This window comes from Streptopelia decaocto, assembly GCF_964273445.1.
Source record: "Streptopelia decaocto genome assembly, chromosome: 7".
Classification (NCBI taxonomy): Eukaryota; Metazoa; Chordata; class Aves; order Columbiformes; family Columbidae; genus Streptopelia; species Streptopelia decaocto.
The window spans coordinates 50,027,332-50,053,518 of NC_138661.1; the positions used below are offsets into that span (position 1 = coordinate 50,027,332).

The 26,187-nt window shown below is 44.0% G+C and overlaps 1 protein-coding gene across 1 annotated transcript in view; it reads left to right on the plus strand.

Annotated features, from left to right (window-relative positions):
• Positions 1 to 3,966: 3,966 nt before the first annotated feature.
• CRACR2B (calcium release activated channel regulator 2B) overlaps positions 3,967 to 26,187 on the plus strand; it is a 46,633-nt gene continuing 24,412 nt past the window's right edge. The window contains exons 1-4 of the mRNA XM_082059154.1: positions 3,967 to 4,713; positions 19,324 to 19,576; positions 21,122 to 21,233; positions 24,219 to 24,390. Of these exons, the coding sequence (XP_081915280.1) occupies positions 4,535 to 4,713; positions 19,324 to 19,576; positions 21,122 to 21,233; positions 24,219 to 24,390 (716 nt within the window). The 5' untranslated portion in view covers positions 3,967 to 4,534. The remainder of the gene's footprint in view (positions 4,714 to 19,323; positions 19,577 to 21,121; positions 21,234 to 24,218; positions 24,391 to 26,187) is intronic.

Below are 26,187 nucleotides of genomic sequence, written 5' to 3' on the forward strand. Positions count from 1 at the left end.
ATACTGCAGTCTCTTTCTCTTTAACATCCCGTGCACATGTGATGCACTTCAATGAACTTGTGTGTTGAACTTCAGGTCCTTCCTGTAGGACTTCCTGAAAACAGCCAAGGGGAAAAGAGGACAGCCATTGCCAGCCTCAGACACAGGGAGATGGCCGTGCTCAGGAATGTCCTGAGAAGGCAGGATAATCCTTGCTTGTTTAGATGTGACCTGTTGAGTCCTTGTTTATTCTGGTGGAGATGATGGCTGGTCTGCATGAAGGGGCTCTCAGAAAATGGGTAACTTCTAGCCTTGCCTTACCCAGGTTCAGGGGAAATTGCATCTTATTTTTTCATGTTCTAAAGCTATAATTATTTCTGAGGGTCATATAGGCAGGTATATACACATGAAAAAAATACATATATGCTTCTTCTGAGGGCTACAGAAATTGCTTTTTTAGATCAAACAGATGATCAGTCTAGTCTGTCCTTTCCCTGGTCAATTGAGGTGGTTCTGAGGAACTGCTATGGGCTGGAGCGGAAGAATCCTCTTTGCTAAGGCGTCCTGCTGCACAGAGACTGATGTGAAGCCCGAGGCATGCATTTTTAGGAACCGTCATAAGATGGTGTAAAATCTCTTTGAAGCTACATTTCTGGGCAAACAGTATTGTTCTCATTGTTCTCTTTGCTGTGGCAAGCTAAGCTGGGTAGTATAATCTGTCTTATTGGAAGTCCACCGGGCTGCTTTGTCACCATCAAATAGGAAAATTTCTCCCCCCACCCATATTTGATGCATCTAATGAATCAAGACCCTACCATCTACTGATCTGAAGATTGTATTGCAAAGGAGGACCCCGTGTGGGGCTGTCTTTAGCAACACACAGACAGTGCTGGGGGTCTGCTGTTACTTGTGAATTTGCCAGGCAGCCCCAGAGAATGAACTAAGGGGATGAGGACAATTGACAATAACACACATCATATGGGCACAGCTCCATGCACAATGTTCTTCATGGTCAGAGAGCTTTTCAGATATTGATCCTTATGTACAATAAACTAGGTTTGGTTTTCCATAATATAGCCCACGTATTACTAGCTGTCCTAAAATTACATTCAGCCCTCTGAAGGCAACTGTGAGGCTGATGTGGCCCTGGGTGAAAATGGGTTTGACACCCCTGGTCTAAATCTTTTTTATTTGATAAGGCTGCTCTGGGGACCAAATCATTGTGCCTCTGTTCACCTGCTCGTAGGAGTTCATCTGGGATATAAAGACAACTACAAGAAACTTCAGCTGTAGCAAATGTTCCATTGAGTGGAGCAGCATCGCCCCTGTTCCTTTGCTTGATGTTCATATAAAGTCTAAGGTGGAAATACTTTGTTTACTTGAATGATCCATTTTGTTGTTGCATCGAAAGAGCAGAATTGCAACAATTAGTAAGGCTTTTTGTCCTTTGTCACTGGTATCCTTTGAGCCCAGCAGCTTGAAAGGGAGATGCTGTTGATATTTTGATTACCCCTCTTAATACTTCTCAAAGAGTGTCCTCTTTTCCCCATCCTGCATCCTAAAGCTTTAATCTCTTGGAGGATTTCCCTATGCAGGGGCTTAATTGAACATTTTGCTTAGCAAACTTGACCTCTGCAGCTGTGCAAGGAGCACTTGGGTGGATTCACTAAGTGTTCCTTGTGTGCTTCTGCTGTGGCAGGGAGCACAATGTGCTCTTCTCAGGCCGTATGTTCAAAAGGTTTGCCAGCCCTTACCTTTTAAAAAACATCAGCCAGACACTTTAAAAAGAAAAAGTGCTGTGGGATGACATAAGTGTGTGTTGTGTTTTTTTTTTTTTTAATAGGTTTTTAATTTGCTTTTTCATGCTGATTTCTGATTGTCTTGGAGATTTCTGCATGTCTGCATAAGGCATCAGGAATGCTTGAATCTTAGTATTTCAATAGACTGTGGGACTGAGGGGCCTCGAGTGGAATAACAAACGGAATGCCAAACCTCAGGTTAATAGCTGTTGTGAGTTGTGTATAGATAGTGAGTGTGTACTTTGAACTTTCAAATGAAGTCTGGAGCCATGGTGGGCCCTACTGTGCTTCATTTGGGTTGGGGTAACATGATTGGAAAGCCCTGTGGGCTTTTTAACAAAGTGTTTTTCTCTTAACTGTGTGTCATAGCAAATTAAAGCAGAAACAATTACTGTCTTGTGCTCTTAGAGACTGTGACTTTAATCCTAGGTTTTTGGAGGAAATGGGGTATGATACAATGCTCTGGAAGGGTACAGTGCTCTCATCTGGTTGGCACAGCTGAAGGAAAATCTGTCAAGTAATAAGGTTGAGAGCAAAGAGTCTTATAACATCCCAGCTTTCTGTCTAGTGAAGTGTGTGATTGCAGTTAATTTAGTAGAAATGTCATCTGAAGGAGGAGCTGTTGTCCCTGCTTCTGTAGTTTAAATCTCTGTACTGGTACAAGACTTTATATCACTTTTCTGCACCAATTAATGGCCCCATCTATGTGGAAGGGACTGCCTGGTTCAGAAGGATGTTTGAGGATTACTTGCACCTGAAAGCCCCGCAGGAGATGTTTGTGTTGTTCTGAGGATGGCAGGAGACCTCTAAAAAAATGTGATGGGGAGCTCTGTATCTCCTGAGATCCACTGTGGTGGTCCAATGCCATCTGGGCATGGAGCTGGCCCAAGCTTTTGATGCTGGTACGATCCTGGCAGATGCAAAGATGTCACTGTTCACAGCAGATGATGTATCATGGGCTGAGGCAGCTTGCATTTTTGAAAGGAGATGAGAGTATGAATAAGTGGAGATCTCTTAAGACCTCTACTGCAGCTTTTTGAAAAGAATTACCCTTTAGCACATGTGCTGGATGAAGGCTAAAGCAATGCAGTGAAGGCTTAGAAAATGTCCAGGCCAGTTGTTCCAGCTGTGCCATCAAGGTAACAGTTTCTAGCTGTTTATTTGTTCCTGTCTCAAGTTCTTCACAAGAATAACAAGCAGGGTATCTGCCAGCCTTCAGAGAAGTAGAACTGGTAGCTGTGTGGTGGTAAAAATAAAATTGTGTAATGTCTAAATATGTGATTTTGGGCTATGGAAAGCAAACGTTTGGGAAAAACCCAGCTATGTCTATGCATAGCTAGGTGAGTCCAGCCTCTCGAAAAAGAGGATTAGAAGCAGACCGCAGGCTCACAGGCTAGCTGTAATTCCTTGGCTGGGTATAGTGGGAGCTTGGGAGAGAGATGCATGGAGGCACATCTAACACATAGTACAGGAAAACCTGGTGGCCCTCACTGTCATAGTAGCTGAATGCTTCTTCATCTTATTCAGCAAAACATCTCTGAGTAAGAGTAGTGCTTTTATCTGTCCCAGTTTCTCCTGTGTAAAATAAGGAGGGGGAACTGAACTCATCTCCAATTGGGAATTTAAGCTGTAGGTGACCTGTAGGTTGACAGCATGAATGGATGTTGAAGTCTTCTCTCTGGACAAATGGTCTAACTTCCTGTAAAATAAAATCAACTGGCTTATCTATTGGCAAGGACTAATGTGGTTGTACTGTGTCTAGGCAAGGTAAGCTGTATGCCCCATGCCAGCAGCTGAGGTGAAGGTGAGATGAGATGTGTAAATATTGCTGAATCTTATTTTCCCCATAACCCTTCCTTGTGGACTAGGTGCCCGGTTGTTTGTGGGGTGGAACAGGCAGGGCAGCAGAGCCATCCCACCCTGCTCTGAATCACTGCAGGCTGAAGCTCCTGGCCCCTGCCCAGCTCCCCTCCTTGGCAGGTGCAGAGCTGTTGAGCTTTGCCCAAGAAGGACGAGTGTCATTGTTGCTTAGATAAGATAAAGCATGAACAAATCTTTGTTACCCTTGGCAGGTGCAGCTAAATGTCGGGTGCGATTTGTGCAGCTCCAAGGAATAGCCAGGCGTTGCAGCTGTGAGCAGGGTTGCAAAGTGTCTTTAAAACATGGGGGGTTGATGCTGGAGCCCAAAAAGTAAGGTGGGTGCACCCCAAGGGAACGTGACAGCAAGGGCCTGAGGGATGTGAGTGAAGGGTCACCCAGCAACCTTATGTGCACAACAATTTCTGCTGTGTGTTCTTATACCTGTGTCCTGCTATGGACTCTGGGGTTGATACTGCTCCATGAGCAGTTCCATCAGCTTGGTGTCCTCTGAGCAGGGCTGTATGGGTGCCTTGATGTCTAGCAGGGCTGAGGACCTCTTCAGCAGCAGTGCTCCCAGGTCCTCTCTTCACCTATGAGTTCAAAGATGTCTGTTGTCCTGAACTGTTCCCTTCTGTCTGAGATTACGGGAACTAGGAAAACAATTCAGATTTATGGGAGGGCAAAAAGGACACATGCAAATACTCCCACAAATGCACATGTTTTGCTATTGCACACTTAGCTCCTGGGCTTGAGAGCTGACTTCCCTCTTCCTCAATCTCTTAAAGGAGTTTGCAAGGTCTCTGCTTTACCTTTCCTTCTTCCAAGACACATAGCCAGAGGAGTAATCCTCTGCTCCAGTACAGATGCACAAACCCCTTTAATTTAATGTGTTTTCTATGGCACAAAAAGTGTCTTTTGCTTCCTATGCAAATGTGGTTGTTCAGGTGAAGTTGCTAAGTGCAAGTGGACCACTTGTTCCCTCTGGGAAAAGCAGTGTGGGTTTTATGTATAGCATGAAGATAAGACCTCAGGATCTCAGAGAGCAGAGCAATATGCAGATTTGTGCTGGAGAGAGGTCAGCATGGCTGTAGTTCATTCACAACCTGTTTCCAGACTTGTGAGGTGGGATACCAGGCAGGGGGATATTTCATGCTGTCAGTATCAAATAAACGAGTATTTACAGAAATGCCTTAACATTTACTAGTTATGGGTGTGTGGGGGTTGGTCAGTTATTCTCTCCCCTCTCTCCTTACCACCTCCCTGCTGCATCCAAGTGCAGAATTGGTGCTGACTGCAATTTGGCGAGTCAACTCATTCTGACGCCTGGATCCCTTTCCTCTATTCAGGTTGGGCAAATAATGTTCAGTCTGTAATCATGCTTGAGAGCTCTTGCTGTTGCCCTAGAAATGGGGAGCTGTAATGATGCTTACAATGGTTTAATCCAATCCAATCTGAAAATCCACTTCTCTGAACAATAAATTTTGTGTGTGGAGGGTGGTATTCAAGTGTCTTTACTAAATCAAAAACCTTTTGGGGATCAGTGGATGAAGCCTTTTTCTTTTCAGCAGGTACCACTAAATACACAGGATGTGCAGTATGGTTGAATTAGCCTTACTATGGGAACCATAACTTCTTGTATTTCCTGACCTTTTCCATGTAATGCTAAGGACTCCTTCATGTGGCTCCAAAATGCTATTTTTTTGTGTTTGGTAAGCGTTTTTGTTTTGGTCAGTATGAAGAGAAGCTTTATAAATGACCCCAGGAGGAGATTAGAGACAGTACAGGCTGCGGCGTGTAGAAGAGCAGTTTGCTCCCTCTTTTGTGCTGTTCTAGCAGCATCCCAATCAAGACCATGGGTCAGTGTTAAGCATAATCTCTGCAGCAATGAGGAACAAAATGGTGAGTAAACTCTTCTGTTCAGAGGCAGGAACCTTGCTTGTTATGGGCTTGTTTGGGTTTTTTTTGCCTCACCTACAGTGCTAGAGCTTGGTCCGAAAGGATGTGTAGTCCTGGGGCTGAGGCAAAGCTGAGCTGGTGGGGAGAGGTGAGCATCCTGGCCTGAATGGAGCAGAGTCACCCTCTGGCAGCTCAGAGCACCCCCCACCCTGATGGCTCAGGGGAGCTTGCTGGCCATGCTAAACCTGTATTAAGGATGAATGTGATAGTTTATAGTAGTCTTCATGTACATTTTTTAGTCTGGGTTTTGAAATACCAATCTTAAAATACATGGAGAAGGACCTGCCTTTACCTTTGCTTTCTGCAGGTTCCATTATTGTTTGCTACTGGGAGGCTGGAGCTATTTGGAGCTCCTCTGTTCGCAGGTTCATGAGGTCTCTGCTGTTCAGATACCAGCTGGAGTCTTCTCAGTGGAACTGGTGGAAGAGTGTTTTTTGCTCTCTGTAGAGGCTGGGCTTGCCCACTTCTGACTTGTATGGCAAGGCTTATTTGCTGGGCAAATATTATCCTTGAAGGCTGACACAAGCATTTGGGGCAGGGGTGAGCAAAGAGGACAAAGCCATACCAGGTGATGAAGAGCCAGCCTGTCAGGGTCTCAACACGCCTTTTTTTTCTTTGTCACTTTCCAAGAGGTACTCAGGCTTAACTAGTGGGACCTGACACAGCTTAGGGCAACTTCATGCTGCCTGGAGGCCCTGGAGCTGCCACTGAGCGATAAATCCTCATCAGCAGCCAGGTGTGGCTTTACTTCATTTTGGTGGTGCTGTGAGATAGAGAGGTGCTTTGGTCAGTGGCAGGATAGAGGGTGGCATCTTTGGCTGCTTTAGTGAGGAAGTTCTGAGGTGTACACACCACCTCTGGGGTGTGTTTTAAGGTGCTTTGGAAAGATGTTCCTTGCACTGTCATCTTATGCTTTGCCTTTCATTTTTTCCTAAGCTCTCTGCATTTCTCTTTGTGAAACAGTTTGCCAGCTATCTAAAAGTGGAATTAAACTTGAGGCAGGATTCACAGGGGTAGTTTCCAGCCCTGCGATTGTTGAAATCAGATGGGGGGTAGGCAGCAAGCTACCTACAAGCACAGCTAGAGTTTCTCAGAGAAGTTCAGCATGAGACAAGGGATTGTCTGCTTTCTTACCAGTTCTTCCCCTCTTGCCTAAGGCAGCTCAGAAGCAAGTCTGTCTCTTTCACAGCTGTGCATAAGGAAGAACTACAAGGAATTTACCTTGGGAGCTTAATAGCTGCTTTCTGAACTGATGGCTACAAGCCTATGTGAGAAAGGGGATGAGATGTGTAGGGAACACTGCAAACCACACCTCCTAGCGTGACCCTGCTCTGATACTCTACAGTGGCAGTGTTCACTCTCTGCTGGCTTTTTGCTGTGGAATATACTGACGGTTCCAGGGAAGGGGAGCGATACTGTCCTTCCACTCGAGGTATTTGGGGACACTTGCAGAGAGAGGAAACAGGGTTGTGGAACGGGGTGGAGAGGAGGGAAGTCTCTCATTTAGGCAAGGAATTATTTGAGAAGGAAGTCTGAACGAGCTTGTGAGTTGCTGTGTCTCAGCAGAGTTTCTCCCAAGGAACTTTCTGTTCTGACTTGCTGCTTTTGGTTTAAAGCAGGAGCGAAGAACTCGCTGAGTGCAGTAGCATTGTATATCACTGCAGAAAATGGTTGTTATTCCCATGATGGACGAAGGAAAATGTATTGATTGGTTTTCCAGAGTTGGTGGTGCTTAATTAACAGGCGGTTAATGCTTCACTTTGGATCACCCAAGGTCTTTGCAAATGTTGAACTGAAGAAACTCGCTCTTATTTCAGATGTAGTTCTTCAGGTTCGTTAAATTCTAGTGACTCATTGATTTGGGAAACTGCTGATTTAAAGTCACAATGGCTGCATTTTCAAAAGTAAAGAGGAAAAATTACGTGCTTAGAATATGTGGGATTGTGATGTTTTCTTATGAAATTGATGTCTTGAGATGGTTAGATTAAAAGTTAAGTATTTTCTGCTGCATACTTTGCGAAGACTTAGAAATTTTTCTTTAAAAACATTTGTCAGGAAACTTTCCTCTATCTCTCATAAGCACACCTATCCACCTTCCCCACTCCGCTCTGCCCTTTTCTGTAGTCCTACACCAGTGTTGCTGCTGTGAGCTTCTGACTCAGTGGCAGCTTTTGTCAAAGAGGGGAATATTCCCCTCTCCCCAGTAATTTTATCTTTTCCAAAACAGTTGTACTTTACACTCACTGTTATCAGGGTAGATTCTGAGCTGAGAGATAACCAAGTGTTATTCACCTGTGCATATGGCCATTTTCATCTCTGTGAGGCAGAAAATGCATTAACTGTCTTCTTAGAAACTGGCTTCACCCAGCTGCCTCAGCTCTGTTGTTTTAATAGCATTTGCAGAAAGGTCAAACTGTCCATGGGTCCTATGTATTGCTCCTGGGCAAGACCAGTACAGCACTAGCTACAGAAAGCCTTCTCCAGGGAGTTGTGGTGCCCTAGAAATCCTCTACATACTCATCCTACTTGTTAATCTTTGCAAACTGCTTTTGTCCTTCAAGTGCATCTTGCCGATTCAGAGTTGTGAGGTAAAGCTTCTCAGCCTGGTCCCATTGCTAAGGTACAACCCAGAAAAGATTATGGGGGTGAGATCACCATGTCCAGTTGTCAGGATACTGGAGGTGAATTTCGTAGGATGAGGAAAAGATGCTTGAACTGCATCCCCCTACAGTTATAGCTCTCTGGATAAGCAGATTTCAAGTGCTGCAGAGAACTTGTCTCAGCTGGGGAAGAAATCAATCTATCACATGCATTCAGTAAGCAGTGTGAGTGGGCGCTTTACCAAAAATAAGTTTCTCCTTTGAGAGGGGATTGTGTGATCTGATGTTCTGGTTTGATATTTTATTGGAGGTGGAGGGGTAGCTGTTTGAGGACAACATAAGGCTATAAATTTTTGTTTGCATGTGGCTGATTTCAAGATCAAGGATCCTGATCAACGAAGATAAGGTGCTTGCCCACTTCTATGAGCTTACACCTGTGGTACTCTGGGAGAGATGTGATTGTCACAGCATTTTAGCTTTTGTGCAACTAAGACCCTGAAGTGGCTAAGGAAAACTTGCAGCTGTCCAGGAGGGGCTTGTTCTCGGGACAGTGGGTGGCTGTTGGGAAGTCTAATTAAGCCATGACAGAAAAAAACTGGGATCCAACTAGAGGCAGCAGTCAACAGCTTTCTCGTTCAGCATCCTGAGGCTGGGAGGCAGAAAGATCATCTTCTCTGAAGCTAACACTGGTCGTTTCTCTCTCTTACAACAGAGGTGAGAACAAGTGAAAAGACACCTAGAGAGGGTAACTGACTTCAACAGTGATTATTGGATGAGTGTGCATGGATACAGCAGTCCAAGAGAGTTCCTGCTGAGCTAAGACAAGATTCAGCTTCATGTTGGAAAGTCTTTGTTCTGGTACTACACAGAGAGCTAGAACCTAAGGACTCAAAGGGAGGTCTGAGCTGAGTTTGGCGTCCAAGTATGGCTCTGATGGCTGCGATAATTATGGGCAGAATCCTGACCTTTTGCTGTTGGAGTACCAAGTCTAGTTCATAGGACTGTCCTTTGTGAAATTGCAGCAAATGCTGAGAATCTTTTGGTGAAAGGCTGTACTTCAAGGGTGGTTCCTTCTGATGAGAAAGCAGCCTCTGTTCATGCTGAGGAATGACCAGGCCGAACCAGCAAAACATCTCCAACAGCAGTTAATGGCAGATACTTTCATTCTTCCCAGCATAAATGTGTAATAATAGTTTCCTAGTACACTCTTTTGGCTGTTTGTGGCTCAGAAAATTTTCACCAAAACAGATATTTTTTTTTTACAAACTCAGGGAAGAAAAAAACAGCCACTTCTGCAGCCCTTGAATGCCTGTGACATCCTCAGCATCCTGTGTCAGGGAGTCCCACGCTTTAATGGTTTGCAGAGAAGTGTTTGATGTGCAACTGCCACCACCCAGTTTTATCTGAGGTTTCTGGATTCTTTTTCTGAAGAAGACAGTGACTGCAGACAATTCATCATCTCTGCCATTCAGAAATTGGTTGTGCAAGCAGCTCCACAAAACACAATTTTTTAAATTTGAAGCTTTGTGTATTCATTAGAACCTTTTATCCATTTACTCAACAAAAGGCTGTTTCTGTGTAATATACTTCAAGGGCACTGATGGAGTGTTTCTAGCTTTCCACCAGCACAGGACTGAGGTGTGCCTCCTTTCAGCCTGAATTTTCTCTGCAGGACACCAAGCATTGTTGCGTTCCTGAGGGCTGAGGAAGAACCTTGTGTACTGGTGCCTCTGATGCTCTCAGGGTGTTAAAGGAGGCTCTGCAGCAGCATTTCTGCTGACATGTCCTTCCTGAGATGCAGCAGCCAAGGTGGTGCTTGTCATGTGTTGAGTTTCCTGGATGACATCTGTTGTGGTTTAACCTGAGCTAGCAAAATAACCCTGGTAGCTGCTCACTCACATCCCCCCAATACCCACCCTGAATAGGGGAGAGAATTGAAAGAGAAGTGAGAAACTTGTAGATTGAGATACACAGTTTAATACAATAACTAAATAACACTAATATAGTACTAGTAGTAATAATAAATAGTAGTAATAATAAAACAGAAACAGACTATAAAATAAAAGATACTCAACGCAATTCCTCACAAACTCCATCTGCTCCAAGCAGCGAGTCCTGGGAAGAGAGAACAGCTGATGGTTCCCTGGTCCAGAAAAGCCGATCCTGGAGAAGAGAAAAAAAGGGAAAAAGTTCTAGAAGCCTCTGCAAAACAGCAGGATGGCAAAAGGCCAAATTAAAGGAAGTCCCAAACATAACTCTCTTGAACAGGTCTCCATCCCAGCTCTGAGAAAAACCTAACTGGAAAATCCTGACTCTCCTTAAACATGAAGCATGATGCTGTGGAATATTCTTATTGATCAGTCTGGATGTCATGGTCTGCCCCTTCTGTACCCCCTTCCAAGCTGCCTCACACCTGTGGGCAGAGTTCAGAGACCTAGGCTCTCAGACCAGAACAATTAAAAACATTAACTCTGTCCTAGGGTGTTATCTTCTTGTTCTTAAACTCAGTCCTAACAATGGTCATGTTAGCTGCAAAAAAGAAAGGTTTCTAACTGCTTGAAGAAAATTAACTCATTTTCAGTCAAACCAGCACAACATCTTAGCTGTTCAATAATTAGAGGCATGAGCCCAGCAGAAGCATGCTGACTTCTGGTTGTTGTCTCTGGTATAACCTGCTCTTCACACAAGTGCTCCGTTTGCTAAAGGGGCAAGTAAAGCAGAGGAAATTGCCAGTGATGTTCAGTTAAACAAGTTGAGGAGCTGCCCTGGATTTATATAATTTCCTGTAAATACTACTTGAAGAGCTTTAAATGCCAGTTTACATCTGCAGTTTGTCTTCCTTATGGGGCATTCCTGCCTGCCATGCCCAGCCCTTGGAAAAGAGAAGCAGAAGTGAACAGGGATCTCCCTTGCCTGTGCTCCCAGTGCTCAGTCTTTATTTTCAATCAAAAATGATCCTGCGTATCTGATGTCAACTGCAAAACAGCAGTCCTCTGTCCTCTGTCTTCTCTCCTTCTTTTTCCACATCTGGGCTGGCAAAGAAAGTTTGTTTGCCTCCTGCCTACCTGCCTGTCCTGTAGGTATCAGCAGCAGAGCACTTGCTCTCTGGTCAACATGTTTGTTGTTACGCAGGCATAATCTACCTACTGATTGCTGAACTCAAAGCAGCATCTACCTCGAACTTCACAACACTTAGCTGTGTTCAGCTAATGTGAATAAAGGCTGTATTATCTCTTCACAGCTGAAATATCCTGTCTTTCTTAATTATGTTATTCAGCTGATTGTCTCTGTCCTCTAACAACCATGTGTTTGTGGTAGAACTTTTAACAGCAGTGGTATCAGTGGAGAACTTTATACTGCTCAGGGCCTTTTCTACTTGACTAAGTGAATGATATTTACTTACTGCTGGCTAACCATGTCCTTTGTGGATGTGCAGCATGGTCTCTAACCTGTGAAAATACAATGAATTGCTCTTCTTGAACTGAAAGGGTACAATATTGCTGTTTTTTCCATTCCTCTGCTGCAGTGGTACACAAGATAAATCCTTATGTTGCATTGTGTGAGATGTTGCGATGTTCTATTCTGTCTCTTTTAAAAAATAAAGTTTCAGGAAACCTGTAAGCCTTTATAAAGTGAAAGAATTTGTAAAAATTAGTTGTTTTTAAACTAGCATTTGCTATTTGTCACATCTTATTGCAGTCATGCGCTTCATTTTCTGAAGAATCAGGCGTGTGCTACTTACATTGACAGATCCAAGACCATTAGCTGTTTATGGAAAACATGCAGTTTGGATATTGTTTTTAATTGCTGAGAATTAACTCTTGGCCTTCATATCATTAGAGGAAAAAATGATGCTTTATCTTTCCACTCCCCAAGCAAAACAACTCAACAAAGCCAAAACCTCAATTAGTAGAAGCGGTTCCAGTGCAAACATGCACCCTTGGTGTTTACAGTGCCAATACTGTGACATTGTGCCAGTGTGAGAGAGCTGCAAAGTGTCACTGGCTTGCAATGGGTATAGCTGGGGAACAGCATGTGGGTGTGATGGAGGATTTGTGGCAATTTCTGGGAGAAATAATATTAGTTTAGCATATTGTGGATACCAATCTGTGTTGAAGGCTTATTATATTGGTGGTTCTTGGCACATGTTGGTGCTTTCCGTTGTGCTGTTGAACTAGGAAGCATCAGTGAGTGCAGTTTTAAGAAATTTATTTGTTCACCTCTTGAAATAAGAGAACTGTTACCAATCTCAAGTTTCTTGCAGATAAGAGCATAGAGTTTGCATTAAACAAGTTTATCTGTGGCAAGATTTTTTTAGCAAAGATCAAGAAGTTAGTGTGATAAGTCATAAAAAAGCGTTCCACTTTGAACTTTGGTGAGGGAAACGATGAATTGGCAGCAGAGCCCCTTTTTTAAGATGTTATTCAGAATGACAGAGCCCCTTACCCGAGAAACACAGACAGCTGTATCTCTGTATGGTACTGGCGTATCTCATGATGAAGTCATCTGTCAATACTGAAGCATAGGTTAGCTCAGGGCCGTCAAGTGGGGCTAATCTCCTGCTGAGTAAACAACAGAAAGGTTCCTGGATTTGTTCCTGTTTCCTTAAAGGGATACAATCAAGTGCAAGGAATTAAAAGAAAGAGAGAGTGAGTGAAGTGTAGCTCTTGACTGATTACACCTGATGGTGGGCTCTCTGCCCAGGGTTTCTTAGGTTTTTTAAAAGAAAAAAAGCCCTTGCAAAACAATTGATGCTTTTCTAATTTTTTAGTGAGTATTTCTTTTCCTGCTGTTCCCCTTGGGAAGGGAGAACCCAACAACCACCCAAACAAATTCCAAACAATGGAAACAACTTTCCTAGAGAAAGAAAAGAGCAAAATTAACTTTGAACAAAGTACACTGAGAAATAACTATTTTCTTTTTGCTCTCCTCCGAGCCTTTTCAGGCATTGCAGCGGAGTCTTTTAAAACAATTTCCACCAAATGAGTGCCCAGTTCCTTTGACCAGCTTTTGGAAATTCAGCCTATGTGAAAGCCAGTTTGACATGGGGGTCAGTGTAATTCCCTGGCAAGACTTGTCCTTTGCCTTCACCTGGTCAGATTTGTATGGCTGTAATTTTGTCAATACATTTAGAATATGGGCTTTTTTTCATGCAACTAGGGTAATAACTGTAAATATTTGAATTTGATCACTGAGTTTCACAGTACTGTAAAATCTGGGATATGTAGATATGACCGTGTCCTACAATGAGCACTTTTTATAGTAATAACTGGCTCTCAAAACATTGGGAGGGAAGGTAGAACAAACAGAGCAAGTGGCATGTGTTTGATATAAAATTGTATAAGGACCTGTGAAGCTTTTATTGCCCTTTCCTTGTAAAGCATACCTGTAACTCAGCTGCTCTTGAGTGATGCTTCCGTTCCATGAGCAAGAAACAAATGCTTTGTACTACCACATCTTGGCGTGCTTTTGCTGCGCTAAAGCAATGGACTTCTGCTGCAGGGATCCCTTACCCCAGCCCTTCATCTCCTTCTCTTTTTGTAATGTCTCCTTGTGCATGGGATCAAACCTGTTTCATCCAGCATGTGTGTCAAAGAGCGTGGTCAATGCACACCTAAAGACTCAGAGGATGCCTTCCTTTAAAATTCTAAGACTCTTTTGCTACACCAGCAGTAGAAAGGAAAGGGTGTGTGCTCTTCTGACCTGTTTAAATAAATGGCTTAAATATTTAGCTTTAGTATGGGGGTGTTCTTGTTGTTTCTAATAATATTGTCTTAGGCAGAGCTACAGGAGCATGTCTTTTGGGAAGCTTCCTAGCAAGTATTTGACCCCTTTAGTTTTTAGTGCACCTTGGACAACTTCTATGTATCTATAATGATTTTTCTTTAATATTCCCTTCTACCACAATGTCACCAAACATTCAGTGGTACAGGAAAGCAAAAACCTGCTTTCCTTTATAGCCATACAGGACCCAAAGACTTGACTTGCTCTGTAATCCTGACTAAGCCACTTAGCCAGTTTTGCTTAGTTTTTTTCTTCCTTCCTTAATTGTTGATTCATTGTCATGTGTTGGGGCAGGACTGCTAGGAATGCTGTGTATTCAGTGTGTGTGCAATGCCCCATGGTGACTGGGGTCATCTAAGAGTCAGCCATGGAAAATATGGCTGCGCTCCCCACTTTCCTCCTTGTCATCAGGCTGTGGAAGAACAAAACAAAATAAAAGCAACCAAACAAAACAACACAACAACAAAACACACCACCAAGAAAAACCACCAACAACCCGAAGTTGTCATGTGCACATGGTGGTCACTGTCACATAGATAAAGGGCTTGGCTGTTGATAGCATTTTAGCCATGACTTTACCTCTTTAACACCGCTTACTGCTACAACAAGAAGCTTTCTGAGTCAATAAATTGGAAACCATGACTCTGTAAAGCTACCTTGAAAGTAGTATCTCCTCTTTGCAGGAAAAGCACCTTGGGTATGTTCTCTTTGTTGAAATTTACTGTTTATCCAAGTTCTATGTTCAAGTTTTTAATTCTTCAGCTTTGAGGCTTTGAAAGTATTTTGATGCTTGAGTTTCATGTGTTATCATCAGTCTCCAGGAACTGAGTCTTAAAATAAAAGTGCCAGCTGTCACAAGCATCAGAATGAAATTGGAGGAGCTGACAATCTATAAGCATAGGCAGGTGACGTCACTTATCCAGGGCCATATGGCAAGCTGAATCAGGATAAAAATTCAGGTCTTATGATTTCCCAAAGAATGCTATGCCCATGGGATCTATCTGACATTCTGGCACAGCTTTGCTCAGGACAAACTGTAGTTTATGCTTCAGGTGGTTAAAATATGCATGTAAGACTTGTCTTGAGTTACCTCTGTGTAGAAATACAAGACGTGGTGTTAGCCGTCTTTACTGGCCATTTAATTTCCTGTTCTGTGTCTGAGATCTATGTTTGCTTTCCAGTCTCTGAGAAAGTTGTCTTGCAGGAGCAGGTGACTTTTTGCTTGCTGGGCCCCAGCACACAGTGTGGCAGGAGATACCTGATGTAATCCACAGGTCCTGAAGACTGGCTTTCTCTCAAGCCCTGTATCAGCTTGTTCAGATGGTGGACACTGTCCAGATCTGGACTGTGCAATATCAGAGCTGACCTTGAGCATAGGTAGCCAAACCTCTGGGATGGTGTAAGAGGGGGTTGCAGAGGAACATTACACACAGAGTCTGGCCAGGGCGTTGGTGCCTCTGTGTCCCTGGCACTTCCATCTTCCTGGTAGATCTCCCAGGCCCCGAGAGAGGAGGTTTTGCTCTCTGCCCTGGTTCCCAGATGTGAAGGTGGCAGGAAATACTTGTTTGAGCTAAAGCAAGGACTCTGTCTTTTGTGGACGGGGTGCTGGTCAAACCGTGTACTCAGGAAACTGGAACAGCCCTGTTGAGGTCTGTCAAAACCCACTGATTGCAGCAGGCACCCTGTTTTATCAGAATATTCATGTGAAAAGTGAATGTTTTCATGCAGATTAAAGGGAGGCTGGACAAGTGTCTGGGGAAATCAGGGAAGAACCACGTGGCTCAGGAATTGCCTCAGGCTAACAGGGGCTAGAAGCTGACAATCTCTGTGGGGAAGTCTTCTCTGTGCTTGCCCTGCTCTCTTACCAGCCATTCATGGCTCCTATTGAGGGCAAGATGCTGGGCTAGATGAACTCTGCTGTGACCCATTGCAGATGTTCTTATGATGGAAATCAACAGCCCAAGATATAGAGATTGTCCTCACTCCAGGCTAGGTGTGGAAATTAATTCTGAACTGGTGCTGACTCAATCAGTTCCTCGTCCTGCCAGGAGAGACCTGGAAAAATCAATCCTGTCAGGAAGTTTTAGTTAACACCCCCTGGCTTTGTCACTGGAGGTGGCTTGGCTACATCTTGCTTGAGGATCCTGGTAGGTTTGCCTCTACCTATATTCTCTGCCTTTTCCACTTATGTCAGGCAAGAATGGCTCTTCCCAAGCTGATCTTTCTGCACCCAAGCCAGCTCTGCTGGCCTCACTTTTGGGAACGATTCCACAGTTTTAGTACTCTAGTGACCTCATCCTCTTTTAAAGTTGTCCTTCAGTTTTGTTCTGCATCTTGCTGATGAAGCCACTCCCTCAGTAGTTTGCAACGATGATCAGTAACTGGGAAAGGTATGACAGCACTTGTTAGACTGAAATCTGCTTTGCACCTCATCTGCATTTGTGCCATTCAATGCCCTTACAAACAGGGATGGAGACGTAGAGCTTCTTAGTCAAAGGCCTCTGGGAGAGAAGTCCATCAGAGCTGCAGTGTATTTTGCTTACTGGGGCACTCTCTTATTTGCTGCTTTGTTCCTCTACAAGTGCTGTCTTGCCATTGAAGGTGCCATATCTGTCTTGAAGCCACTAGAAGCAGCTTGAACAAGAGACACTGTGCTCTGAACGTTGAATTAATGGGCTTGATCTTTTACATGCGAGTGAAATCCTTTCAGACTCTTGTCCATGTCAGGCTCCCAGCTCTTCTAATTAAGATGCTTTTAGCTCAGCCAGTGTTTGAGAGCTACAGTACAGCTGGGCTTTTGATAAAATGAGGAGGTGCTAGAGGTAGGGAAGTAATGCATCTGATTTCAGTTTGCAAATGTGTCTGAGAGAGAGAACAGAACATCGTCCTTGTATAACCTTTTGTTTGCTGCAGCAGCACAGGCTTCTGTGGCTGTTGAAACAGAAATGATGAAGTTGATAGTAAGAAAGTAAGATCTTTACTTCTGGGAATCTCAGTGTCTCTTAGGCAGCTAGAGGGATGTTTCAGCAAACACATTTCTTATTTGCACTTATTCTGGATGTTTTCTGCAATCCTGTCATGGCTCTTGCTTTGAATTCCCATTTCGTTTCCTCCTCTGCTGCCACCTGCACTCACTGTCTGGTACAGCATGCTGCTTATGCTGAGAACTGTGTCTTTGCAGAGGGAACTTGTTTGGCAAATAGCTTCAGCAACATGGCCTGTAGGAGCCAATAACTATCAGTGTGGCTATGTGGTTCCTCACTGTAATCACCTGTAAAATATATGCAGCATAAGATATTTGGGTCTTTGTCTTTTTTTCAAGGCCAGATTTGCAACTTTTACTTGAATGTGAAAAGTAAGCTGCAGTTCTTTCTGACTTCTTTACCACTAACATGTACAGACTTGTCATCAGAAGCAAGCTGACTGTCCAGAAGCAAGCTGGCTATCTAATGGATAGAATCAAGCTTTACTCTCCAAATTGTGCTGTAAAAAGATTGATAGAAGAGTTTGTTTGAAAAAGAGCTAGAGAGAAAGACACCCCTTGCCTTTTTGCTTTTCATGCTTTCTTTCCTCCTTTCCCAAAGCCTGGGTCCAGGTCTATGTCCACTGCTTGCCAGGGAGGTCTCCTTGACTAGAAACATATAATAGTACCAGTTTATAGGCAGTCTTCTGCAAAGTTTCAGATACATATCTTCTCAAGTGACACTAAACGGAGGTGCCCTGAAAAAACACTGATTTGAAAAGGGGAGCAAAATGTTCTGCTTGTTCGTTGAAGCAGAACCACCCTCTGGCTCACAAACCAGCAGTAATAAATGGAGTCAAATAGCATGGTGCATAATTCCCTTCTCCTTTTGTGTCAGCTTCTTCCTGGCCATCACACACTTTATTCAGTCATTGTACTAAGAGTGCAAACAGAATTAACTTGTTTGTTATCACGGCATCTGTACATGGCTTTTAATTTCTTGGAGATCAAAAAGAACCCAACCTTCAAGCCCTCTTTGTCTAGCACTGTTTAAATCTGTTCTCAGCCTGCTTGCACAGCTCACTTCTGCCCTGCAATGCAGAACACAGATCTGCAGAAGGAGAAGCCTAAAGCAATCAGTGCAACAAGGCTTTAAGAATGTGGTGGCGTTGCTGAAGAAGAGCTGTCTGGAAGGTGTTATGTGGCATCAGTAAGTTGGAAGGTGGGTTGGGGTAGGGACATATTGTATGCGTCTTTACAATGACAGTGCTGTCCTTAAAGGAATGCTCTCATTCCTAGCCTTTTTCATTTAGGTACTTGCAAGTAATGGGAATTATTTTCTTTGGCCTCTGAAATGCCTCCATAGTTGTGTGGTTTCCTTCCTATAAAGGTGAACGTTTCAGATTAAAATTCTGTTTGGCAGCTTATGAGTTCTCAAAACAGAGGCTGGAAGGCAAGGGGGGCAGAAGCGCCCAGCTTATTAAATTTTTCCTAGTGTAGGAATTGTGTGACCTTTCTTTGCGCTGTAATAACATGAAAGGAGATGGAGTTACTATTTGGGAAGCATTAACAAGAGAATGTCAGAGGTGGAAGGCCAGCCAGGGGACCTGGGTAGGAGAGGGGTGGGGAGAGACATTCCTTCTTTCCTCTGTCACTTGCACAGATCTTCCTCCTGTCTGCCTTTGTCCTGCTCTGGGTTCTTGCAGTTGAGATGCAGGTTTGGTGTTCAAAGGTGGTGCGGAAAAGCAACAGGAGGAGAAAAAGCACATGTTATTATTAGATGAACCAAGACCAGAGAGAAACGACCTGGTCAGGGCATCCAGAGGAACTGGACAAGAGCTGGGAGCTGGCCCTGCTCATGGTGTTCAAGGCTCCTGTCCCAGCTAATGTGGGACTGTCACTGTGTTTCCCTGCAGATTTATCTGCACACTTTAATATTCCCTTCCTGTCCTCTTGTCTCCACTGAAACCTTCCCTTGGCACCTGGCATTCACCAGCAGAGAACCGTGACTGTCCTGTAGGTCTGAGCCAGAGGAGGAGAGATGGTGAAAGAGCATCTTTTCTTGGTGCAGGGTCTGGAGCCCATCAGTGTGGAGGGTTTTGGCTGTGCGGTAGGTTTGGTTACATCCATATTGTGTACAGTGTGTACCTACGTGTGGTGTGTACCTCTGACACAAACTTCCTCCCTTCATCCCTCTCCTCCCCTCAGTAAAAGATCATAGAGTCATAGAATAGTTTGGGTTGGAAGGGGCCTTTAAAGGTCATCTAGTCCATCTAGGATGCTGAATATTGTTCTTTCTAACCAACAAGGCATGTAACTTGATGTGTGAAGTGGAAGTGAAGGGTCACGTTTGACTGGGGTTTCTCTTTTTTCTGCCCTGCAGCTCTTCCATTTGCCCCTGCCCTGGAGTAAAAGACTTTGAGAAGATGGATAACCAGAGGGGAGCACTCTTGGGTTATGTCCACTGGGAAGAAGAGGAAGCGGATGAGGAGGATGAGGTGGCTCCTGGTGCTTCTCCTTCTAGCCAAATGAGCAAACTGGAAGATGTGGAGGTGGAGATGCTCGAGAAGGCAAGGGAGCTCTTCCAGCTGTGCGACAAGGATGAGAAGGGTTTTATCACCAAGGTGGACATGCAGGTGAGGGAAAAAGTCCTTCCCCTTTCCTGGGAGAAGCTGTAAAGTCATGGCTGGCAGAAGAGAAGAGCATGTGGCATGTCTTTACTTTTGATTAGTGTGAGTATGCACGTGGGCTCTTATTCAGATTTCTGTGAGCCCAACTCTGCCACAGCCAGCTTCTAGGAACTGAAAATCCCAGGAGAGTCTTGGACCTCTAGGGAATTCCTGCAACAAGTGGGACTGCAATTCAAAATTTTGAAGGAATGCACAGGATAACAAAAATTGCAACAGTTCCTAAAAACTCTTAACTCTTAATGCGGTGGATGGGAAACCGGGGAGCGGATCTTTGGTTTAATTAAAAACAAAACAGCAACAAAAAAGAAAAACTAACACCCCCCAACCCCCTTCCCCCCCCCCCCCCACCAAACAAACAAAACCCCCACCACACCCGCAAAACAATCAACAGCGAAAAAAAGTCCACTAACCTCTTAACGAAAAAAGCTGTATAACTCTGTATAGCTGTTTTTGCCTCAATCATAACTAAAGCCTGATCTCAAAAAATCAGTTTAGACCTGAACTATAATTTTTGCCTAGAATGAATTTTTGCTGCTTTCTGTTAAAACCAGCATTCATTAACAGAATCTCTATAGTTCTTTGTGAGCTTTGTTTGAGTAGTTTATCAGGAAGCTTACATGTGGATTGTTTTTCTGCTGTCCTATCTCTCCCTCCATCTGTAATTAACACTTGGCAGGTCCATGGTGGTTTAATTATTTGACTTTGTTTTGGGTTGTGTGATGCCTAATTTTGTATAATGTAAATTAACAAATATTTATTAAGTTTTATCTAAAGCTACATGTTTAACAGACAGTAATGAGGTTTTAGCCTGCATCTCTTGTTTGGAAGCTTCTTTGGGTGCCCCTTCATACTAGGTACTCTGTGCATGTATTATGAAGGGCAATTTCGCTGCTCCTTGTCTATGTTGTGGGAATAATGATATGGTCCCAACAGGCAGAAGATGACAGAAGAAAGGAAACAAAATGTTCAGTCCATAACAGAAAGTTAATGATCTGCAAGACTTCCTGCAAGAGCTGGGAACTGAATCCAGACATGCACAAGTCTGTCCTTCCTCGCTGGCCAGAGAGACAGAGCACTGGTACCTTATGTGCCCATGTGCTGCTCCTGGGAGCAGCAGTGGTCACAGGAGGCTGCAGTGCCCTGGGGACAGCCACCTTTGGGCAGGGGTGGAGGGAGGCAGGCAGTAGACTAGAGGCAGTCTTTCTGAAGTAGGGGAGGAAGAGGGTTGAGCTCCTTCCAAACAAAATAACCTGAAGTTCCCTCTCTGCAGTCCTGGTTGAATCATTCACTAATGGAAAGTGTTGCCATATCAGTGGGTCTGAACAGGTATTTGTTGCATCACTCAGCTGTACTGGCAGACTGTTGCATCCCAGCCAGGATGCAGTGCTGAAAGGGCACACTGCTGTGGGCTGTGCTGAGGATGGCAGGGACAGGAGCTAGTCACAGGGAAGACTTGAGTCGTGTCTTAATTTTGTTCTTTTGTCGCTGCAGCGGCTCCAGAGTGAACTCCCCCTAACCCTTGAGCAGCTGGAGACTGTTTTCGAGAGCTTGGAACAGAACAATAATGGATACCTGACGCCTGTGGAGTTCAGCATGGGACTAGGTAAGGACTGCACAGAGGCAGAAGAAGGAGAAAGCCCACCTATGACATGATGTTTTACGTTGGTAAGAAAGAAAGTGTAGTGATTCTGATGAAACTGTACCAGCTATGCAGGGCAATGCCCCATGCTTATGTGAATATCATTGGAGAAGGTGTGTGTGCAATACTGCTGTCCCCCTTGCTGAGGCCTTGTGTTGCCTTCTTCCACGACTGTTACCTGCTGGCCTGGTAGAGCCAGTTCTGAACATCTCCTGCTGGAGGCAGTACATGCTGCAGCCTGTATCTGGCTATGTGATCCACAGTCATCTGGATAAGGACCCTCATTGGATGAGGGAACCGAAATATGCCTCTTGGCAACTGTCTCCAGCTGTTTTATGCAGTGCTGTTCAAGGATATTAGTAGGAATCCTGTTAGCAGGCTAGCACACTGGCAAATAAGCTTTTGTTTTCCTCTTACTGTTGTATTTTCTAAACACTAGCAGAATACTAATTCTATACCAGAGTCATCATCCAGCAGCATAAGTAGCGCAGAGGTGTTAAGAAGAAGGAAAGACCATAGAACTAATAACCTTTGCCGTAGGTGCTTAGTTACAGAATCACAGTGGTTGAGGTTGAAAGGGACCTCTAGAGACTACACCTACATTTATACAGTCCTCAGATTGCATTTGGCCCTTTGAAGGCAACTGCAAGGCTGATGTGGCCCCTGGTGAAAATGAGTTCGACACCCCTGATCTAGTCCAACCTACCTGCTAAAGCAGGTTCACCTAGAGCAGATTGCACAGGAACGTGTCCACGTGCATTGCCTTAGCTGGTTGTGAATTCTTAGAAAATCTGCACCAAGTTAGCACCTTCCTTGTACATGTAGAGGTGTTAATTGGATCAGGTCAAAGGAAGTGAACACAGGTAGTCTAGGGTTTCCAGAAGTGATTGAGGAGGCTCCTGAATTGCAGCGTCCTGACTGCTCAGATTGTGGCTGCTTATGGCTTTCACACAACTTGGAGAGGGGCATCCTTTTTGGTGCTTCAGTTTGAAGGGCAAGAAACAGCCACCACTGAAAAGAGAAGCTGCAAAGATTTCCTCAAAATAAACATGGGAAGTTGTATCTTGGGCCAGCCTGTTCAGGGAAATGTGTCAGCCCATTAAGTGCCTGCCTATGCCTGTTTCTGCCTTGTGCCTCTGCCTATAGGGGTTGAAGACTTTTTGGCTGGTTCTGCTGCCTTGGCCAGAAACAAGAGTCATCTTGGGAGCGTGGGCTTTCTTGCCTAGCACTGTGTAGAAGGTGAATGGGCACCATTTGGGCACCTTGGCATCCACAGTGCCATCTGTGTTATGACTTGGTTATTCCCAATTCTCCTTATTTGAGGTATTTGTCCCAGTTATAGCCATAGAGGGCATCATGAGGGTACCTGCCTCAGTGCCATTTCTGACAGAGGTACACAAGATTTCTCTTTGTGTCAGCCACCAGCTGTCAGGTACCACGCTGCGTTGGCAGCCTGGCTCCATGGGACTTGCTCCAGTCTAAGCAAACCACTTCATTTCTACTTTTCTTTATGGTCATTCTTTGTGTATGGCTTCATTAAAACAATTTTTCAGACTTTGCCCCTAATTCAAGAGTTTGGCCTGGCATATTGTTGTCTTCCTTTCTGGAGTGTGCAGGGGGGAAATCAAGGGAAGCGGTTCAAGCTGCAATCAAGTCTGCTTTTTGTGAGATGTTCTTTGTATGATCTCTGAGATGTTAAAGGGTGCATCTGCACAACTGACAAAAGAGCATATGTTTAAAATGTTGAATTTAAAGCAATCTGAGATCCTGTTAGGATGTCAAAACAATATTCAGATCATTCTCAATTTTCCCAGCTGTAAAATAGAGATAATGAGATGTGATGATTTTCTTTAAAGCACACATCCAAAGTGCCGAATGTAAACCCACCTCCTTAACTAACTGTCTGAGCCTCAGGCATTAGTCTAAGTAGAGCCTATATCTTCACACTGCAAGTTATTTTACAGCATATTTTAAGAGTGGAAGAGAAGTGGTTAGGTTCTGGACATCCAGAGCTAAGAAATGGTGGAGTTAAGTCACTTGAGCTACAAAAATAGTGAATATTTTCCCCCTTAGAGCAGCTTCATTTGTGCTCTGAATGTCCTTGGCTCCTGGCCTTGCAGCTGGGATGTCATTTCTGCCTTTTGAACCTAGCAGATATGTTTCAGAAAGGAAGACTGGCTGCTGATAGAGGTCTGACCTCTGTATACAGGATGGGGGGCCTGTGTTTTGGATAGGATTACTTGATTTGTTTGTTTGAGAAGAATTTGTTCCCAACACCATTATTTGTTACGTCTTACATGAAGTTCTCATAGCATTAGTGTCTCAGCATGAAACAGGATCCAGATAACTGGAAGCCATTTGTACGTGGGATGGGGTGGGAGGGCGTTCTCAGAGGGTAATTTAATTTTGTTCAGGCACTACACAGTCGTAGCAAGAGCCAGTCCTTGTCCTGTAATACTTGAATCAGAACAGATGTAGCAAATGAGAAGGGAGGGGTAATGATCTCCTCGCTTTTTTTTAAGCTGGGGACCTGAGGCATGGTGCTATTCCGTGCCAGGCCTGCAGTCCCGGAGGGAGATTGTGGGATCATTGGCAATTGAACCCACAGTGCTGTGCCGTGGGAGTGAAGTGACCTAATGCCACATGCTTTGTGTGCTGAGAATCCAAGGCTGTGGGTGGTAGATCATCTTCACGCAGATGTGAGCAGAGCCCTTACAGCCTGTTGTTGGGCTGGGAGCCAGTTTCAGTCCCAGCATTGCAGACTGGATGCTGACGTCACTCAGGACATCAGAACAGAGGCTCTTTACTGTCTGGGAGCTGTATTCTACATCAACAACACGCAGGTAGCTTTTCGTGGAGCTCTGTTGGGCTATCATTTAAATAGCAGCTTATTAAATGACATCCAGTTTGACTTTCTTTATTCTCCTTCCTCCCTTCTCCTTCTACCAGGAAAGTTAATAGGGATTGAATTGTGTCAAGGGGCTGGGAGAATGGATCACTCGAGACATGAGGAGACCTTTGAGTCAGGCTGGTCAGATGACTTGGATCCAGCAGATGACGATGAAGATAAACGATTCTGTTCCGTGATGGAGCAGTTTGGAGCAGCCCATATGTTTGAAGAGTAAGTAGGGGAGCTGCATGGCATTACTTCTACCCTTTTAAAATCTTGTAATACCAAGCTTCAAAGTACCAGCAAAGACCAAAGAGATGGATGGAGCTGCTTGCTCTTTGAAGCACTACTTGGGCTTTCTGTACTGCTGTCTTGGGTTTTCTTATGCTTGGTAGCAAATGGAGTGAAATCTGGGTTTTCTCATCAGTTACTTTTAGTACAGTGCTTTTCTCAAGGAGTTTCCCAAACTAGAGTTCATACTACAGCTGTAAAATATAACAGTAGCATGGAAGCCCATCTGCATGCAGCAAATAAAAAGAATCAAGTGAGGGTTAGACAAGGTAAGGAGGATGAGTCTGCTGGCTGTTCCAAAATGGTGTGTGACTGTTCACTTATGTTCAGACAATCTTATTTCTAAGAGTCTTTGTGAAAGATCTGTGCTCAAGGGGCTGCTTGGGGCTGAGCTGATCTTGACGAGTGTGAAAGGCTGAACTGGGAAAGGGTTGCTCACCTGAGCCTTGAAACTTGATATTAATGCCCTTGCATGTGGCCCCAGTGTCATCCAGCCTTTTTTAGGGCCTTCCCAAGTGAAGTGTTATCCATAACTGGTTCTTACTGACGCACATCTGCTGTGGCTGGGCTGCCCAACGGCATCTGTGGCAGCCCTTTTTTCAGGCATTGTAGTCCAACAGTGCTGCCAGTTTGCTGGGAGCAGCCAAGGTAGGGGCAGGAGGTGCACAGGATTCGAAACAGAAGCTGAGAGGGAAGGAGTTTGCTGCTTTCAGAGCTGCATCTGTCATGAAACAGATGTTTTTGTCTCATTTGCATTGTGATGCAAAGCATCTGCATGTTTCTTTTAATGTTAAACAACTTCTCCTGTCCTGAAAAATTCTGGAAAGCTGTTATGCCTCACATAACAGGATGACACTGTGAAGAGCCACATTACTGTTCTGGAAAAACAGTCTCTGCTGTATATAACTAGTGTCAGTCCTTAAAGTGGAGTTATCCTGTGTTTTATTTTGACCACTTACTTGCAGTTTTATGCAATGGGTTCGGTAGCTACTTCATGTCATGCTTTTGTGCCACACCAGCTGTTGTAAAGAAGTAATATACAACAGAACCTAATTGGGATCAGAGCAGGAATCTGAACTATCTTCACTGGTTTTGCTAGAAATAAATGGGTTTGTTTCTTTGTTTCTTAACGGAACTCAATATGTTATGTTATCTAAATGATGAACTTTTGGTGAAGTGCTAGCAACTTTTTTAACTTGGGACAGAAAATGAGGCTATTATGCAATGGTGGCAGGAGGAATGAAGAATTTTTTTTTTTCATAAAGAATATTAGGGGAGACAAATACATACATAAAGAAAAATATCTATTTGGATAATGTCTGTAGGGTCTATAGGTATAATTATTCTGTAGATTTCAAGGCGGTTCCCCCAAAGTACCTCATGGATTTAAAAACAAAACAAAAAAAGAAAAAGCTCTTCTCTAAAAAGAAGCATGAAGTGATGTCTGCAGGCTTATAAGTCTGTTTGGGAAAGTGTAAATTTATAAATGCTGTGTTCACGTTGTGACAAATTAAATGCCAAAACAGTGTAATCATTATTGCAGATTAAGAAAAAGAGGACTTTGGGTTTCAAGGGCTTCCTCCATTATTATCCTGACACAACATCTGGGCAAATTTGCTTCTTTTTTTGTGTCTCAGTTTCCAAACCTGTCAAATAAATAAATAAGACGGACAGTAGTAACCACCAGTACAGTCCTGGTGTGAGAGCACCACCTATCTGATGTGTGCCAAAATCTCT